The sequence below is a fragment of the Vitis riparia genome, chromosome 14 (genome assembly GCF_004353265.1).
Source record: "Vitis riparia cultivar Riparia Gloire de Montpellier isolate 1030 chromosome 14, EGFV_Vit.rip_1.0, whole genome shotgun sequence".
Classification (NCBI taxonomy): Eukaryota; Viridiplantae; Streptophyta; class Magnoliopsida; order Vitales; family Vitaceae; genus Vitis; species Vitis riparia.
In genome coordinates this window covers 24,764,193-24,783,246 of record NC_048444.1, presented here as the reverse complement: position 1 = coordinate 24,783,246, position 19,054 = coordinate 24,764,193, and the positions used below count along the sequence as shown (strand labels likewise).

The 19,054-nt window shown below is 31.4% G+C and overlaps 1 protein-coding gene across 1 annotated transcript; it reads left to right on the top strand.

Annotated features, from left to right (window-relative positions):
- Positions 1–9,796: 9,796 nt before the first annotated feature.
- LOC117930572 (protein FAR1-RELATED SEQUENCE 5-like) lies at positions 9,797–11,540 on the top strand. Its single transcript, XM_034851213.1, has 3 exons — positions 9,797–10,070; positions 10,683–11,458; positions 11,517–11,540. Exons 1-3 carry the CDS (start codon positions 9,797–9,799, stop codon positions 11,538–11,540), a joined length of 1,074 nt encoding a protein of 357 aa, XP_034707104.1.
- The last annotated feature ends 7,514 nt before the right edge of the window (positions 11,541–19,054 follow it).

The following is a 19,054-nucleotide window of genomic DNA, read 5'->3' as shown; positions in this document are numbered from 1 at the left end:
GTGTAGCACCAATCTGCTTGTGGAGTTCCTCACCCTGTACAATGGTCACAGGAACCAATCCAAGATGATCAGCCAAACAGTGTTTGCCCTCACGAAGATCCAACTTTGCGCCAACAAGTACAATTGGAATTCCAGGGGCAAAATGCTGAAGCCCAGGAATCCACTCTTTAAGTACATTTTCGCAGCTTGCCCGACTCACTAATGAGAAAGCTAAGATAAAGACATCTGTCCCTTGATAGCCCAAGGGCCTTGATCCATTATAATCTTCTTGCCCGGCTGTGTCCCAAAGGCCCAAGTTAATAGTGGTGCCCTCAACAGTATCAACCAATCCACTACGCGATGCCATGTGTCAAACCATGGTTCCTGATAAAGCAATTCGATTGAACCCGTTTCTGATGGAGGGTCCTAACAAGTGAGGCAACGAGGCAAGGATCTCCACGTGATGAACATGCAGAAATGACAGTGGCCCATTTGGAACAGAAATCATCCTTGATGCTTCTCTTATATAATCTTCCATGATTGCAAGAAATGATGGTGGAGGCTTTCTCAAAACAGGAAGTGGAAATATTTTAATAGAGAGAACACACGCGGCCACGGTAGAAAGGATGGGTATTGGCTGATTTGATGGTATGTATGGGTGTGAGATAATGATGGTAGGGTGGTGAAGAAAAGAATGAGTGAGATGGGCATTAGAGAATAGGGTGGTGATTAGATGGATATGGGGCTATGATGAGTAGTGAGCTTAATGGGTATTTAAAGGGGTAAGAGTGGACTGACAGAAAGCTTTAGGTTTGGTGCCATTGGGTTGACATCTGGGCATGGAAAATAGGTGCTTGCTTGCAGTATTAAGGGTTGGATTGTTCATTGGACTCCTCAAAAAAACAGATCCAGCAGCTGGTGGAGCGACAGCAAGGAGGACGTAAGAACCAATTCCGCCAAAATATGTCTTATTCAGTTCTCACTGCTATAGAAGAATTTTCAAGGTCAAACACAATGGCCGAAGTGGAGACCACTTTGATATAGCTTTATGAATATACTCAGCAGCTTTTGGTCCATTTTCCACATCAAAACTTATATCGAAGGCAATACTGCTCCTGGTCTTTCCTTGATGTTGCTTCTGGTAGGAAGTCTGCCACAGATTTCTAGTTCCAGAATCTTTAGTGTATAATCAGCGATCACATTCTCACCGAAAACAAAGATGCTATACTCTTCAAACATGCCATACATTGATGGAAACTCGTCAACATCTGGAAGCTGCTAAATATCATCATATAGAACGGCTGGAGGCACCATGTCAGCAGATGGAAGGCTAATTAGTTGCTATCATTGGGGGAAGTCCCATATGCCCAGGTAATTCAGGCAGCATGCTAGGCTGCTGCTGTTGAAGCCTCGGCTGCTGAGGTGAATGAGAAAATCGAACACTTGTCTTGGCACCAATTGACCCTATGAAAACAAGCTTTCTCACATCCATATGACCAGAAAGAGTGCCCTAGCTATATGACCGAAGCCAGAACCCACATTTGAATCACCAAGAGGGAATTCCGCTTTGTGAAAGGCCGTTTTATAGTTTCTGATCACCTTGCATGACTCTGTTTTAGATCATTATTTCATCTCCTTATGAGAATAGTTGTAACACCATACCCTTGTGTCTGAGTAGAACATCTGTTGGCTGACTTTTCTAGCAGAAACCTTCGTATTTCCACATTAGAAAATAGGCAAAAACAGTGGACACCAAGATCCTTATGCTGTAAAGCAAGACTCCCCATTTTTCCTGAGCAAACCCCAACTATGTCAAACTTGATGAACATAAAATAGTCGACATCGGGGTGATTAATAATGAGGCTCAGATTGAAATGTCATGATGTGGAACTTCAGCCTGGAAACACTCTTTTCGAGGAACATTACTCTCATCAAGCCACCAGTGCTGCTTGTCTCAGGTAGTAAAATGGGGATCAAAACTTTCCACAACTAGTTTCATGAGGGCAGATAGGTGTGAAGGATGAAATATGCTTAAAAACAAAAGTAAAAAAAATGATAAGATCCAAGAAATATTCAGGCAAAACCCCATTTCATGAATAATGAATGAGCTCAAAACTGGTGGGACAAACGGGAAGTCTTCAATACCACTATTGAACATCAATCTCAAACCCAAAAGAAGGATCCCGCCATTGTAAGAGAAATGATCAGAAGTATAAGGGGAAAACAAAATAGAGCAAATATAATGCAAGCTTAAGCACAACAAACCCATCAATCAACCCTCAAGATCAGCAATAACAAGGAAAGAACACCAAGAAATCCAAAACGGAAGTGTCTGTAGTGGTCATACCTGAGAAGATACTTTTCCAGCAAGACTAGCCTAACTCCAAGTTTTCTTCAAAGTCACTCACCTTCAAGCTTGTTTCCCTTCCCTCCGCTAAAGGAATCTCCCTTGCAGCTGGCCTCCCCTCAAGCACCAGGAATCCCCTCCTCAAACTCTCCAACCTCTTGCCAAAATCCTCAAGAACCCCTCCCTCTCATACGCCCCTTCTCTCTGCCAGAAAACAACAACCAAAAGCACCCCCCCAGCACCACTACTCTGCAGCCTTGAAAAGCACTCACCTCCCTGCAACTTCCCCGCTCTCTTGCAACGGCCTGCAACTTTTCTTTGGAATCTTATTGCCACGTGTCGACCTCTCATTGGTCCTCCAAACCACTAATCTGATTCCTTAATAACCAACCATGCATGGACACGTGGCTCCTTGAGATCGTGACACTTGGCAAAATTGAGCTGCACAAAAACGAGCCCCAAATGGGGGTCTACACAATAATATGTGATGTTGTCCATGTGATGAATAAGAACTTCAAGTTATTTCCTTGAACACAAAAATATTAAATTTGTGAGAAATCGCATAGGACGTGTAATCAACGTTTGTCTTCAATCACATGATATTGATTTTTAATATTTTTTGTATCAATCTAATGTGATCATGACTAGTTTCAATATTTTTCCACATAAGATTCTGCATACCGCAAAATGTCGAAAATTCTCGTTTGTTTTGTTTTCAAATTTTCATTATCGTTTCACCAATTTATTGATATTTTGATTTATTATACTAGTAATGTTTTTCTTTTAAAAAATTAAATATTTAAAGGAATGAATTTAAATGACTAAAAATAAAAATATCAATTTTTATGTATATTTCAATAATTGAATTTTATAAATATATTGAAATATATAAGAATTACGAGGATTACATGATTACGTAGTCGATAAAATACTCAATTAAGAATTTTCATATCAATCCAAGATCAGAATTTTCATATCAATCCAAGATCACCATGACTAGTCCAGATATGAGCATCTGAAATCAAAACTAAACAACTTAAACTTAGACATAATGGAAAACAACTAAACAAGTCATCCATATATTAAGGGCTCGTTTGGAATAATATTCTATATTTGGTTTTTATTTTGAAAAAAATTAACCAAATCGACACAAAAGTTTATATTTCGAAAACCATTTTCAATATTTGAAAATAATTTGTAAAAATGAAAATATGATATTTTTTTAGAGAAAAGTTTATATGTTTTCGAATATTTTTTTAAAAATAAAGTCTGAGCAACTTCACCGCATTGATGCAGAAGAATCAGTTTACTGGCATAAGAAAATTAATGAGAAACTGAGGGCAAAACTATATGGGAGATGCATGGGTCAAAGTCAAACCTCGTACGTGTACGCGCACGCGTTCATCGAAAATTAAAAATTCTGTAGGTGTGGACTTGCAAAACTTTCATCGATTAATATCTTCTTTTCTTTTCTGTTTGTTTTTTTCTCCTGTTAATGGTCGATGGAATTGAGAAAATATGAAAGAAGGCTGCTTTTCTCTATTGATTCCTTGCCATAATCTTAGATTGCGTAGAGTTAAATGATAAAAAATTTTAAATATTAGAAAACTTACAACATTACTTAAAATTATTATTAATTAAAATTTTAAAGTGTATTTGATAATGATTTTAATAAATATTTTTAACTTTTTTAACACTTTAAAATTTTTATCATTGAAGTATTCAAAATATTAAAAATACTTTCTAAAATTATTATAAAATGCATTTTTATAATGCGTTTAAAATTTATTTTAGAAAATGTTTATACCCTTTCTAACACTTAAATAATAAAAATTTTCAATTGTTAGAAAAATTAAAAACACTTCTTAAAATCACTATCAAACGAGCTCTTAATTTGCATATATTTATTTTAAAGTTTTAAAATATTCTATTTGATTAGTATAAGCTACAATATATTAAATAAAATAACTTTACTCCGATGCCCAATGAATAAATGTAATAAAGTTTAGCATGATTTGTTAACATAAATTGAGTGTAATCATATTTAAGTTATATTTGAATGTTGACCTATATATATCATTTAATAAATAAATGATTTTTGGTTAATCTATATAACATGAATTAAAAAAAAAAGAAAACTTTTTAACAATCGTAACGATTATCTTGATTGTAACCATAACCTATCTATCCCATATTTGATTCATTTAAAATCTAATTTTGAATAAATTAATCAATGGAGCCATAAGTACGTTAGGTTGAAAGGTTAGTCTTATTAACTCAAATTAGACCCAACTCAACTTAGTTTATCAAATGAGTTACCCAACATCTTAAAGATGTGTTACATGTTTACAAATTAAGTCATGTTTGGTTCATTCTTTTAACCTAATTAGTATTGCTATTTTACACTCTGACTTGCACCACTTATTTATTTTTAGTTAATATTAAGTAATTCTCCTTTGGCTCCCAGTTTTTAGTTAATGCTTTTTTCTTTTTTTGCCTTTTTATACTTCCATTTGTAGGTAGATTTCTAAAACTTTGGAAATATTAATTTAATGAATTCAAACACCATTCTTATAGTTCTCAACACACCATGGGATGGATGAAATCATGGGTCTTAATATAGTATTAATCATATTTTGTCATGTATATAATTTAATATTATTATTTTACATGCAAAGTTATTTAATGGTTTGGATCAAAACTTCAATAAATATCGATTTGATATTCTAGATTTTTCCTTGTAATAATATCTTTTTAAGTTCTTATTATGGTATCATATTTTACATCAAAGTTATAGGACTATCATATTTTACATCGAGGTTATGACAGCATATCATATGTGTTCAATATCACTATGTATTTACGTCGTAAATATTTTTATTTTTGAATATCAAAATGGAAAATATATTATGTTTGAATATCGTTCATTTTAAATTGCTTACACATTTAAAAAAACATGGAAAAAAATGTAATATTTCATAAAATAACTCATTTTACACGCTGGCCCAAACATTTTGTCAGCGTAAATGAACATGTAGAAGCATTTCAAAAGAAAAAACAAGATGTAGATAGATGGTGAGAGAGAGACAAAGCATAGCATAAATAGTATAAAGTGTAGAGACATTACCATCTGCTGTGTTTGGGCATTGAAAAATTGGTGTTGGAGGGCGTTGAAAAATTGGTGTTGGAGAGGACAACCTGTTTGGGTTGGGCTGCATTTCGTCATAGTTAGTAATGGTGGAAAATTGGACCACTCTCTCCTTCGATGCATGTAGTAAAAGAGCAAGGCCTGATTCATAAGAAAATTAAGTGAGAGCTCTAAATCATTTCTAGGAATAGTCTTAGTAATTACCATTACTGCTATTTTCAAAGCCATAACCAACATTATTCAGAATCTCAGATCACCCCAATACAAATAAAAAACACTTTTTGGGTCATAAATAATTCTGGGCTTTCAAGAAGCTAATTCCAACATAGCTACTATGTTTTAGCTCCTCCTTGATCTCTTCAAACATAGCTTCTGGAAAACAAAACAGAGACGAATGGGAGTTCATAAGCCATGGATGGACGTGCTTAAAATTGGCCTATATCAATTTATAAAGTTTTGTGTTTTTTTTTATCACTTTTCTCACGTAAAGAATAATTATCCAACTCAAAACCATCTTTTCCCTTATTTTCCGAGCTTCACTTTATTCCTAACTTTATTTAAATAAAATAAAAAAATCCAAAAGACTACAAACCAGAGGACTGCTTAGACTTTGTTTATGAAGTGATTTTAAAAACAAATTTGAAAAACAATTCTTAAGAATAATTCTCTATAGTTTTATAGGACAAAAGTGAACCTTAAATGTTCCTAACCTATTTTATATATTTTAAAAGTAATTTTTTTTAAAAAAATAACTTTTATCTATAATGCTTTATTTTTAATAATTCTTCATATTTATATAATTATTTTTTAAAGTAGTCCTTAGAAAATAAATGAAAATAATGATTTTTTTTTAAATAAAAGTTCTTGTGTTATATTTTTAAGAACAAAAAATTATGCTATGTGTGGGAAGCGATTTCAAAAATAATTTTGAAAAATAATTTTTAAAAATTATTCTATTATGTTTTATATAACAAAATTTTATTTGGAAACTTGAAAATATTTTTAACTTATTTTCTACATTTTTAAATACAAAAATGAATTTTATTTATAATTTTTTATTTTTAGTTATTCTCTATATTTATATAATTCTTTTTTAAAACTGTTATTAAAAAACAATTTAAAACATTTTACTTCCGCAACTAGAAATCAATATTGTTATGAATTGAACTTTTACTTTATGAGTGGAATTTGATTTTTATTAAAATAATTTTTTATCTCATTCTAACATTCTTAGAATGGATCAGAAAATGCATAACATGTCCATTCTGGTTGCTTATTCCCCTTACCAAATGTCCCTCAGTTTCTTCCTCCTTTCTGCCCTTTGTTTTTAAATGTTGACGGACACTGGAAGTTGTAACATTCAGTCATACAAAAAGTTCCAGCTTTTAGTTTGAGATAATGCATGGGAAAGTAGACGTCCATGTTGCTTCCTTCGACACAAAAGAATTAAATTTGTGAGAAATTGCATGTGACTTGTAATTGACTTTTCTCTCCAATCACGTGATTAGACTAGTAAGACTCCATTAATAATCTTCATATCAATCCAAGACCACAAGGTCCACGAGGCCTGGTCCAAATATAAGAATCTGATTCCTAGTTAGACGTAGAGATAAAGGTTATGATTGTTCCTGAGAATTCCAAGAAAAATGTAAGAAAAAGGAAATAAAATTTAAAAAAAATTATATATTTATAATTAATAAAATATTTTTATATATTATTTTAAACCCATTTCATTTATTTATTTTTTAAGTTTTTAAAATAAATTATATATATATAATTATTTATTTTAAATTATTTTTAACATCTCTAAAAAATAATAAGAAACAATTGAAAATAATTAAAATATGTATTCAAAAAATATAATATTTTTATTTTTAAAAAATAAAAACTATTTTTATTTTTCTTACTAAATATATATTTTTATTCTCAGAAATAAAAGACGGGGCCAAGCATTAAAAACACTTATAAAACAATGTTCCAGCTTAAAAAACACGTTTAATAAAAAATATTTTTTAATAATTTGTTTTAGAAACACTCTATTTTTAGAATAAATTCGATGTGTTTATAATTATTATTTTTATAAAATATCTTGAGTAATAATAAAAAAATAATATAAAGAATAGATTTTTGTTTTAGTTTTATTTCTAAACTAGGGAGGGATCCCATTTATTTGTTGGCAAAGGAAAGACAAAATGTAGCATTATTAAATTTTAAACATGCAAGGAATCAAATAACCAAAGTTTCTTCCTTTTCTACCCTTGCTTTTAAATGCTGATGGAGAATGGGATTCGTAACTTTTCGCCCTGAAAAAGTTCCACTTAAGAGGGGGTTGTTCTATGGTACCCACTCTTCATTTTGGGGGTACCTACCCACATTTGACCCCAATAAAAATATGACATGTGTAAAGTACATATCATTAAAAAATTTATAAAAACTTATCAAACAATGACTTGTTTGTGAGAAATAATCACATGCATTTTATATATATATATATATATATATATATCTAAATATTACAATTTTTTTATAATTTATTATTAAATATCAAATATAATTTGTTATTTAATGCATTACCTAACTCTATCTAAAAAAAGAAAATCTTACCTACTACTCTTATACTCACATTATTCATATATAAAAAAAGGATAGTAATTTAATATGAAAATTAAATAATTTCAACTACCAAATTACAAAATATGTAAGATGTATTTTGATGAATCAAATTTCAAGATCAAGTTCAAAACTTTTTGAGAGAGAAAATTTAAAATTTGTATTATATGAAGAAGATGAAGGATTTCAAGTGATTACAAGTGTCAAAGGTAATATTTGATATTTTTTTATCCAAATATAATTGTTGTAGGAAGAAATGTGATGTTAAATAACGATTTTAGAATTTTTTATGAGTTTATTATAAAATTTTGTTATCAAATTGTTATTAATACTTTTATATAATTTTTTTTTTGTTCATAGATTAAATTTGAAGATGAAGCTTTATATGTCTTGAAGGATGTCAAGTGATTACAAGTGTTAAAAGGTAACATTTGATTTAATTTTTTTCCATTTACATATAACTATTGTAGGTAGAAATGTCATGTTAAATGACATTTAAATATGTAATGATTTATAATATCTAGATTTTTTAATTTTTTTTATGAGTTATTTTTAATCAAATTGAGAGCATTAAGTAATTTGTTATGAAATTGTCATCAATATTTTGTAAGAGATGGTACGAACTTTGTAAGAGAGGGTACGAACTTTCTAAGACCGAATATGAACTTTCCAAGAGAGGGTACGAACTTTCTAAGACCAGGTACGAACTTTCTAAGATTGAGTACGAACTTTCTAAGACCGGGTACGAACTTTCTAAGATTGGGTACGAACTTTCTAAGACCGGGTACGAACTTTCTAAGGGAGGGTACGAACTTTCTAAGGGAGGGTACGGACTTCTCTAATGAAGGGTACGAACTTTCTAAGGGAGGGTACGAACTTTCTAAGGGAGGGTACGAACTTTCTAAGAGAGGGTACGAACTTTCTAAGAGAGGGTACGAACTTTCTAAGAGAGGGTACGAACTTTCTAAGAAATGGTACGAACTTTCTAAGAAAGGGTACGAACTTTTTAAGAGTGGGTACGGACTTTCTAAGAGAGGGTACGAACTTTCTAAGACAGGGTACGAACTTTCTAAGAAATGGTACGAACTTTCTAAGAAAGGGTACGAACTTTTTAAGAGTGGGTACGAACTTTCTAAGAGAGGGTACAAACTTTCTAAGAGAGGGTACGAACTTTCTAAGAGTGGGTATGAACTTTCTAAGAGATGGTACGAACTTTCTAAGAGAGGGTACGAACTTTCTAAGACAGGGTACGAACTTTCTAAGACCGGGTACGAACTTTCTAAGAGATGGTACGAACTTTCTAAGGGATGGTATGAATTTTCTAAGGGAGGGTACGAACTTTCTAAGAGATGGTACGAACTTTCTAAGAGAGGGTACGAAATTTCTAAGATAGGGTACGAACTTTCTAAGAGTGGTACGAACTTTCTAAGAGAGGGTACGAACTTTTTAAGACTAGGTACGAACTTTCTAAGAGTGGGTACGAACTTTCTAAGACCGGGTACGAACTTTCTAAGAGAGGGTACAAACTTTCTAAGAGAGGGTACAAACTTTCTAAGAGAGGGTACGAACTTTCTAAGACCGGGTACGAACTTTCTAAGAGAAGGTACGAACTTTCTAAGAGTGGGTACGAACTTTCTAAGAGAGGGTACGAACTAGATAATGTAATTTTCTAACTACTCTATATTTTATATTTCAGTTTCTTCATAGATACGATGGACAAAGGCAAAGGAAAGGAATTTATCATTGATTTGAACGATGAAGACTTTGATTACCAATATGATAGCATTGTTAAAACTGAGTCTGATGAAGATGCCATTCTAGTTTCGGACAAGATTTTTAATGATTTAACTGTTGAAGATGTATGGAAGATGGAGTTTAGCTCAGTAGAGGAAGCAGAAGAATTTTATAATTTGTTTGCTAAAGTTACCGAATTCAGTGTTAGAAAGGATGATGTGAAACTAGATAAAAATCAAAATATAGTATCTCGTAAGTGGGTTTGTTCAAAAGACGGATATCGACATAGAGTGTGTTTAGAGAATGAAAATCGAGAACGAGAACCTAAGGCAGTAACTCGAATTGGTTGTGAGACAACATTTCGGATTGGGTTTAACAAACAAATGAACAAGTGGGTTGTGAAAGAGTTTATGACTGATCATAATCATCCTTTGGTGGAACAAAAAAAAAAATCCAATTCCTTCGATCCCATAGGGTCATTAAAAATGCAGATAAAACTCAATTGAATGCAATGCGAGGTGTTGGCATGGGAACTAGCCAAATTATGGATTACATGGTGCAACAATCAGGTGGATATAACAATGTTGGCTTCACAAAAAAAAAATCTATATAACCATGTTGATGCTTATTGTAGAGTTCATCTAAGAGATGGTGATGCAGAGGGTGCTTTAGCTTATTTGTGTGGAAAGTCTGAAATGGATCCATCGTTTTATTACAAGTACAATGTTGATGAAGACAACCGTCTAGCAAACCTATTTTAGGCAGATTCTACTAGTAAATTGGATTATAGTTGTTTTGGAGATGTGTTAGCATTTGATACAACTTATCGGACTAATGCTTATAAAAAACTGTTGGTCATACTAGTTGGCATTAACCATCACCATCAAACTATAGTGTTTGGATGTGCATTATTGGTAGAGGAGAGTGTTAGCACTTATACTTGGGTCTTGGAGATTTTTTTGGATGCAATGAATAACAAGAAGCCTCTTTCTGTTATTACTGATGGGGATAAAGCAATGCGTAAAGCCATTAAGAGGATATTTCCAGACTCTTGTCATCGATTATGTGCTTGGCATATTCAACGCAATGCATTCACTAATGTCCATGTCAAAGATTTTACTAATCATTTTTCTAAGTGCATGTTCATGGAAGGCATCGTTGAAGAATTTGAATGTGCATGGAATGACATGTTGGAAATGTTTAATCTTCATGGACATAAGTGGGTGACAGATATCTATGCTAAGCGTTCTAGATGGGCAGAGGCTTATTTAAGGGGGCATTTCTTTGCTGGTATGAAAAGCACACAAAGGTGTGAGAGCATGAATGCATACTTGAATCGTTTCCTTAAAACTCATTTGAAGTTGTTTGAGTTTGTCAAGCATTTTGATAGAGCACTCTCACGTATTTGTCATAATGAGGCAAAGGCAGAGTTTGAGACACACCATTCTTCAGCTGTTCTAACAATCAAACTCTATGCACTTGAGAAATATGCAGAGACTGTTTTCACAAGGCAATCTTTTCTAAAATTTAGGGATGAGATGAAGAATGCAGAATTGTTTTTCCCTGTCAGTACAGAAAATCATGGAGGTTATCGTGTTCATACATTGACCAAGTTTAGAAGCCCTAACAAGATTTGGAAAGTATGTTATGGTAATAGTGATCGGTCTATGAAATGTACTTGTATGATGTTTGAGTCAGTTGGTTTTCCATGTCCCCACATGATTGTTGTAATGAAGATAGAACACCTTGAAGAAATACCTGAGACTTGTATTATGAAAAGGTGGTCTAAGTTAGCAAAGGAAACAGTCCAAGTTCATCATGACAATGAAAGTCAAGGTGATGCGACTAACATCATACGATATGGTGCACTCGACTCTATGTGCTCACGGATGTCTTATTTTGCATCTCAATCGGAAAAAGCTTTTAAAGAGGCTAGATGTGAAATAAAAAGACTCACTTGTCAAATGGAAGAACTTTGTAAAAATTCATCGGAAGAAAGTGAACGAGAAGATTTGAAAGCTACAAAACACCATGTTCGAGATCCTATCATTGTGAAGACGAAAGGTAATCTGGGTAACTTAAAAGACAAATTTAAGAAACCAAGGCATTGTGGGAAATGTAAGAAAGTAGGACACACTGTTCGAAAATGCCCAGAGTTCGTCAACACTCACAATGCATTTATCAACATTGAAGATTCAATTGAAGATATGGTATGTTCAAACACACATTCACTAAATTAATTAATTATTCACTTTATAGTTATTTTTATTTGGTTAAATTGGTTGAAATAAAAAGTTGAATTCTTTATATTAATACAGGGGGACATGCCTTCATTACTAAATCACAACATGGAAGGTGGATCAAGACACGAGACAAATGAATTTTCTCAAAATGTAAGTTTAACATTTTTTAAGTAATTTTTATTATGATGTGAAAAATATTACTTATTAGAGTAATTGAAAAATTAAATCATATTACAGACAACACTTGACACATTTCAGAATAGTCCAGAAACAAGCTTAAATGATTCATGGCTCGGGTTACATCCACCAAATTACTTCACAAACCAAGTAAGAGTCATAGAATAACTTATATACACCACATATCATATATCTATATATTGACTGAAGTTCCTAAACATTTAGTATTTAATCATATGGATTTTCTTTCAAAATATTATGTATAACTATAAATATTTTCAATGTAGGTCACCATGAACCACTCTACATCTGGAATTTCGGGAGCAAGTTCTACATATCAGAACCAATGAGTTGTACTACAATGCAAAAAATTATGTACAAAAAAAAAATCAACTCTTGATTGTATTCTATACTTTTCTTCTCTTTATTTTTGCATGATTCTGAACTTTTTCTAATATTATAGCTTTCTCACTATTTTCATCATCAAGAAGTAATTCGATTGCCAATTTGTGTCTTATAGCTGTAGAGTCCCAATGGGAAGGGGTTGAACTTGAGTCCATGAAATCGGATCTTCGCATATGATTAATGACATGGACTCCACGATCCCACCTAACAAATAAAATGAGTAAACATTTATCTAGTTAGTACATAGAAATATTATCTTGAACACATTATATTTGAAGAAACAATTATGCTTGCTTACCCATTGGCTTGCACATCTACCCATGTAGATCTTTCAATGAGAATACTTGATAAATTCTTTAGATGCCCATTGAGATTAAAAAAATGTGCACACTCTTCAACCTAATATTCATATCGTTATATCTTTTAGCAAAATAAAACATGCTATTTAACAACTAACATTAAAAAGTAATAAAATTCATTAAAATATAAGACATACCACAATTCTCACAGATGAAGTTCGCATGTCATCCCCAATGTTTTAAAAACCGGACCGGACCGGCCGGTCCGACCGGTCGGACTGTCAACCGGTGACCTTTCCGGTTCGGTCCAGCCCAATGAACCGTTCAATGGTCAAACCGGTATTGAACCGGTCAAACCGCCGGTTAAACCGCCAAACCGATCAAACCGTCCGGTTTTTTACAAACCGGCCAAGGCTTTTTTTTTTTCCTATCCTACAAATGTTTGTTACTATTAAGAGGCCCATTAACGATTGAACCCATTCCAGGCCCAATATTTTTAAAACTTAACAATTATAAACCCACATTTGGTTCAAGCAACCAGGCCCAATCCAAAAAAATAACTTATAAAACTTTCTCTTGGGCCCTGCCTTCAAGCCCCATTTGCTGACTTACTTAGCTTACAAAGATTGTTGCAAGGTATCTATTTATAGACCACTTGAAGCACATGAACTTCATGTGCTTCCGATGTGGGACTGGGAATAGTACCAACATGGCCTCTTTGAGGGCTGGACACATGCAGGCTGGACGCATGAGGGCTGAACCATGGAGCATTGCAATGTTATTAAAATATATATATATATAATAAGACTTAAGATTAATGTTTTTATTTCAAATTTTATCATATAAAATCTGTAAAGAAATGTAAATATTTAAATTCCTGTTTATTTTTGTAATAATAATTATGAAAAATAATATAAACTAATTAATAGAATAATTTTAAAACAATAAAATACAAAAAAAAAAAGATAAAATTAAATATTATAAATTTTTTCATCTTAAATATATCTTCATTCTTAAATGTTACATATTTCTATTTAATAAAATTTAAAATATTAAACTTTATCACTTAATTTAATATACCAAATATAAAAACCAAACATTATTAAAATTTATAATTTTATATATTTTTAATTTTTATAATTATTTTTAATTTTATATAATATATAAATTATATATTTATTACATCACCGGTTCAACCGGTTCGACCGCCGGTCCGACCAGTGAACCGTGAACCGGTAATTTTTCCTGTTTGATGACCGGTCTGGTTCTGAAAACATTGGTCATCCCTTTCTATTGATGGTAATGAACCCAATATATGAATATTATGTTGATGAAGATTTATAACACACAAATACCAATGATTCGGACATGTATCGTGCATCGAGATGTATATCTAAACAAAACACACATTTTAGCATTGATAATTATTTACAACTATGATATGAATACAACTTCAAATATGTACCTTATCGCAATCATTCATTTCATCCATGTGTTTGATAATATGTGTGAACATCTTGGTAGCAGTTGCCAATTTTCTACCACCATGTAAGATTATTTGCTATGCAAAAAAAAAAAAACATATATATATCACAATATTTATTAGGTTTATTTTTTTTCTTTAATAAGAAATATAATGGATGAACATACCGCAAATGTGGTGGGTAAGTAGCATCTGGTAGGCCGTATTCCTTTGAATTTGTCCTCAAAACTATTAAGTTTGCATGCAAATACATTTATGATCTAAAAATGAAACACAAAAAAGTTAACAATGTTAATTATGTAATAAAATTAATAAGAATTGGGTTTATCTTTGTATTACTCACCACATCGAGTAATTCTTGTCTAGGCCCTAAAGTCAAGAAGTCTGTTCGATTTCCATGCTCATATTGAAAATTAACAAGAAGTTCACTGCAAAATATAAGATATTTAATAAGTATAACTTTTAAAACATGACATACATAAAGTATAGTCAAAATAATAGGTTTACACACCTTTTGTCCAATGAAACATCAAACACATAAGCAACAACTAGAGACTCAAGTGTACTCAAGGAATGTGAATCCTCCACATTCGGCAAAATGGACATGGGGATTATCTATATTGAAAACATCTCTAACAAACATTAGTTATCATTCACTATATTATTAAGTATTTAAAAAATACTACATCAATGAAGTAACATATTACCTCTAATACCTTTTGTGATCCAACAACTATGCTTGGGAATCTCTTAGGCTTTGGCATCTTATTGGATTGATGAATGTAGGGTGACACCTTGAATTTACTAGGCTTGCGTTCCATTGTTGATCGTGTTTTCTTCAATTGACGTGGGAGCACCACCAATGAACTTAGTTGTTCTTCTTGTTTTTCAACATATGGAACATCAACATTAACCTATCATGTATTTGAACATTAGTATATGTATATATATATATAGAACTTTGTAAAAAACTAGGTCTTCATAATATGCAAATACCTTTTTATCTTGACATTGATTGTTGACAATGGGAGAAACATGTAACTCTATGTCACCACATGAGTCATTCTCACTCAATCTTTCTTCTTCGACAACATTGCTCATAGGAAAAAACAAACGTTTCAATTCCATATATTTTTCTTCAAAAGACCTATTTGTGAAACCATGAGGCCCTTCTTGAATGGATTCCCATATGTTTTCAAGAACTTTTTCCTCAGGTTCTATTAATGACATTTGTAGAATATGCATTTTACGGTTTGACTCTAAGATATATTCCTCTTTGAAACGTTTGAACATATTAGCCACATGATCCATATGTTCATTTGTAGAATGGCTAGGGTCCCTCTTGTAGTTCAAGATTGTATCCAAACGCGGCCAAGGTCCACTACCCCTTAATACTTTCCTAGTTCTCCTCAATCGTACCATTTTGCACCTGAGCAAAAGAATTTAATTTAATTTTAATGAGTAACATATACTCATACTTTAATTAAATATTTGAACAAATGAATTTTTAATTAGAAACACACAATTAAAAAAAAAATGTCTTTTATTGTCCCTCAAATTTTTATTATTATTTTATACACAAGTCAACATTCATAATTTCAAATAAACAATATAACACTAATAAATGGTATTTTATATCATATCAAGGTACTTTATTTGAGATTTAGGTTCGAATCCATGTTGCATTATTATTTCTAACACTAAAAGGTTCAAAAGTCCAGAATTTTATTACATTTTAAATGAAAAATAAAATTAATTTATATAAAATATTTTATTTGAGATTTAATTTCTAAATTTTTATTAAAATATGTGATAACAATTTTTTCTATTAACATGAATGTATTTAAATAATTAAAATTATTAATAATTTATCTTATCAAATTAATTTTAATTCATAAAATATCGATAATAAAATTCGAAAGTTCAATTTATATAAAATATTTTATTTGAGATTTAGGTTCAAATCGATGTTGAATTATTATTTCTAACACTAAAAGGTTTAAAAGTCTAGAATTTTATTACATTTTAAATGAAAAATAAAATTAATTTATATAAAATATTTATTTGAGATTTAGGTTCAAATCCATGTTGCATTATTATTTCTAACACTAAAAGGTTCGAAAGTCTATAATTTTATTACATTTTAAATAAAAAATAAAATTAATTTATATAAAATATTTTATTTGAGATTTAGGTTCAAATCCATGTTGCATTATTATTTCTAACACTAAAAGGTTCGAAAGTCTAGAATTTTATTACATTTTAAATGAAAAATAAAATTAATTTATGTAAAATATTTTATTTGAGATTTAATTTCTAAAATTTTATTAAAAATATGTGATAACAATTTTTTCTATTAACATGAATGTATTTAAATAATTAAAATTATTAATAATTTATCTTATCAAATTAATTTTAATTCATAAATATCGGTAATAAAATTCGAAAGTTCAATTTATATAAAATATTTTATTTGAGCTTTACGTTCAAATCCATGTTACATTATTATTTCTAACACTCAAAAGTCTAGAATTTTATTATATTTTAAATGAAAAATAAAATTAATTTATATAAAATATTTTATTTGATATTTAATTTCTAAAATTTTATTAAAAATATGTGATAACAATTTTTTGTATTAACATTAATGTATTTAAATAATTAAAATTATTAATAATTTATCTTATCAAATTAATTTTAATTCATAAAATATCAGTAATAAAATTCGAAAGTTCAATGGTAAAGATTTAATCAAAATATAAATGGATAATTACTAATGGTAAAGATTTAATCAAAATATAAATGGATAATTACTAATTATTTATATACAAAGAGAAAATCCTAAAAGGCCCTACTACCTCTCACACTCGGGGCTGGGACGTCAAGAAGCCCTTTTCTCCCTCCAGACCGAGAATCCCTAAAAAGGCTCCAGCTCCAGTTTACTCTGCCACTCTCAATTCTCGTAGGTACTAATCTAATCATGTTATCATTTTTTTTTCAATACTCGTTTGATTCTCAACAAAATCCATCCCCTATTCGATTTGTTGGATCTGTTTTAGGGGTCTTTTTGCTTTGTGCCATTCGATTTAAATTTCATGAACCCTAAATCCACGATTTTTTAGCTAGGTTGAAAAACACAACCTTTGCCTACAAATCATGACCAGATTACCAAATGGTATCTTTTGTTTTTTTAAAAAAAATTGAACAGATTTTGTATCCTTGTGCGCGGCTTGGACTGGTAGGAAATATAGGGAAATTTCCCAAAAAAATTGGTAAAAATACCAAAAATTTCCTGATATTTTTGAATCGGTCAAAATATCATGTTTGTGCGTGGCCTGGACTGGTAGGAAATATCGGGAAATTTTCCAAAAAATCGGTAAAAATATTGTCTTTCTCATAAATATCGCCGAAATTTTTGACATTTCAATCACTACCATATGACATAAGATGAGTGAAGTACCTGTTCTGGGAGAGTAGGTAGAGTTGCCTGCAGGGGGAGATTGGTTTCGGATCGGCCAAAGCCCGCTTGATTCTTTTCTTGCTGATTTCTCCTTTCTCTGATTTCTCATTCAAAATCCCCAATCAGCTCACTCTCTTTGTAAATATTCATTTCACCCAAAAATTCCATCTCCACAACCTCAAATTTCTGAAGCTTAACTCTCTAAAATCCAGGAAAAGTTGTAATGTCCATCAAACTAATAGCTCACCTCTCCGAAAATAGGCGTCAAGTGTAATATCCATCAGACAAATTTTTGTCTTTAGACAAGATTAAGCAAGATAGAAGTGGGAAATCAGGTGACCCCAACCTGCTTTTATTTTTTTTATATATTTTTAAAATTTTTAAAAATATATAAACCAATTGGACGGTCCAGATTGAACCATCTTCATCCAATGGTTGAAATTGTTTTTTGGGTAGGTACTGAAGTGGTACTGTAGAATTTTCCCTTAAGAGGATATAATTATATATAAACGTTTGTGGGTGCTTTTAGTTTCAGATAATGCTTTAGCATATAAAGCAATAATATGTGATGTCCAAGTGATGAATAAGACCTTCACGTCACTTCCTTGAACACAAAAATATTCAATTTGTGAGAAATTGCATATGACGAGTAATTCACGTTTGTTTTTGTTCACATGGTAATGACTTGTAAATGATTGCTAATATTTTTCATATCGATCCAACATTACCATGATTAGTCTCAATGTTTTTCCCCACAAGGTTTTATTTGTAAGAAAATGTATGATATTATGATGAATATCATGTTGGAATTTTTATGTGTGGACTTACATAATCAATTTGATAATATCATAAATCAGTGTTAATTTATTTTTTGCATTGTGGTCCATAATGGGACTGGACACATATTGTTGCTTGATTTTTTATGGGCTCACCCTAATTCACTTGACTGGCCCATTAAGTCAAGTCATCCAAATAAAGTGTGTAATGTGTAATATATGTGTGTGCATTTTGGATAGCATCCTCTTTTCTTTTCTTGGAGAGCACTCTCGGCAACCACACACACACTTGCACTTTGGACTGAATCTTGGGAGGCAAGGGAAGAGCTCATTGATCCCTCATTCTCGGACCATCATGCACCTAGAAAGCAGCTTATTGGATATCAGAGGGAG

Coding starts and splice junctions, on each gene's coding strand:
- LOC117930572 (XM_034851213.1), top strand. CDS start 9,797: ATGGACAAAGGCAAAGGAAAGGAATTTATCATTGATTTGAACGATGAA. Junction 10,071..10,682: donor AAATCAAAATATAGTATCTC/GTAAGTGGGTTT, acceptor TGGTCATACTAG/TTGGCATTAACCATCACCAT. Junction 11,459..11,516: donor GCCCTAACAAGATTTGGAAA/GTATGTTATGGT, acceptor TGTTTGAGTCAG/TTGGTTTTCCATGTCCCCAC.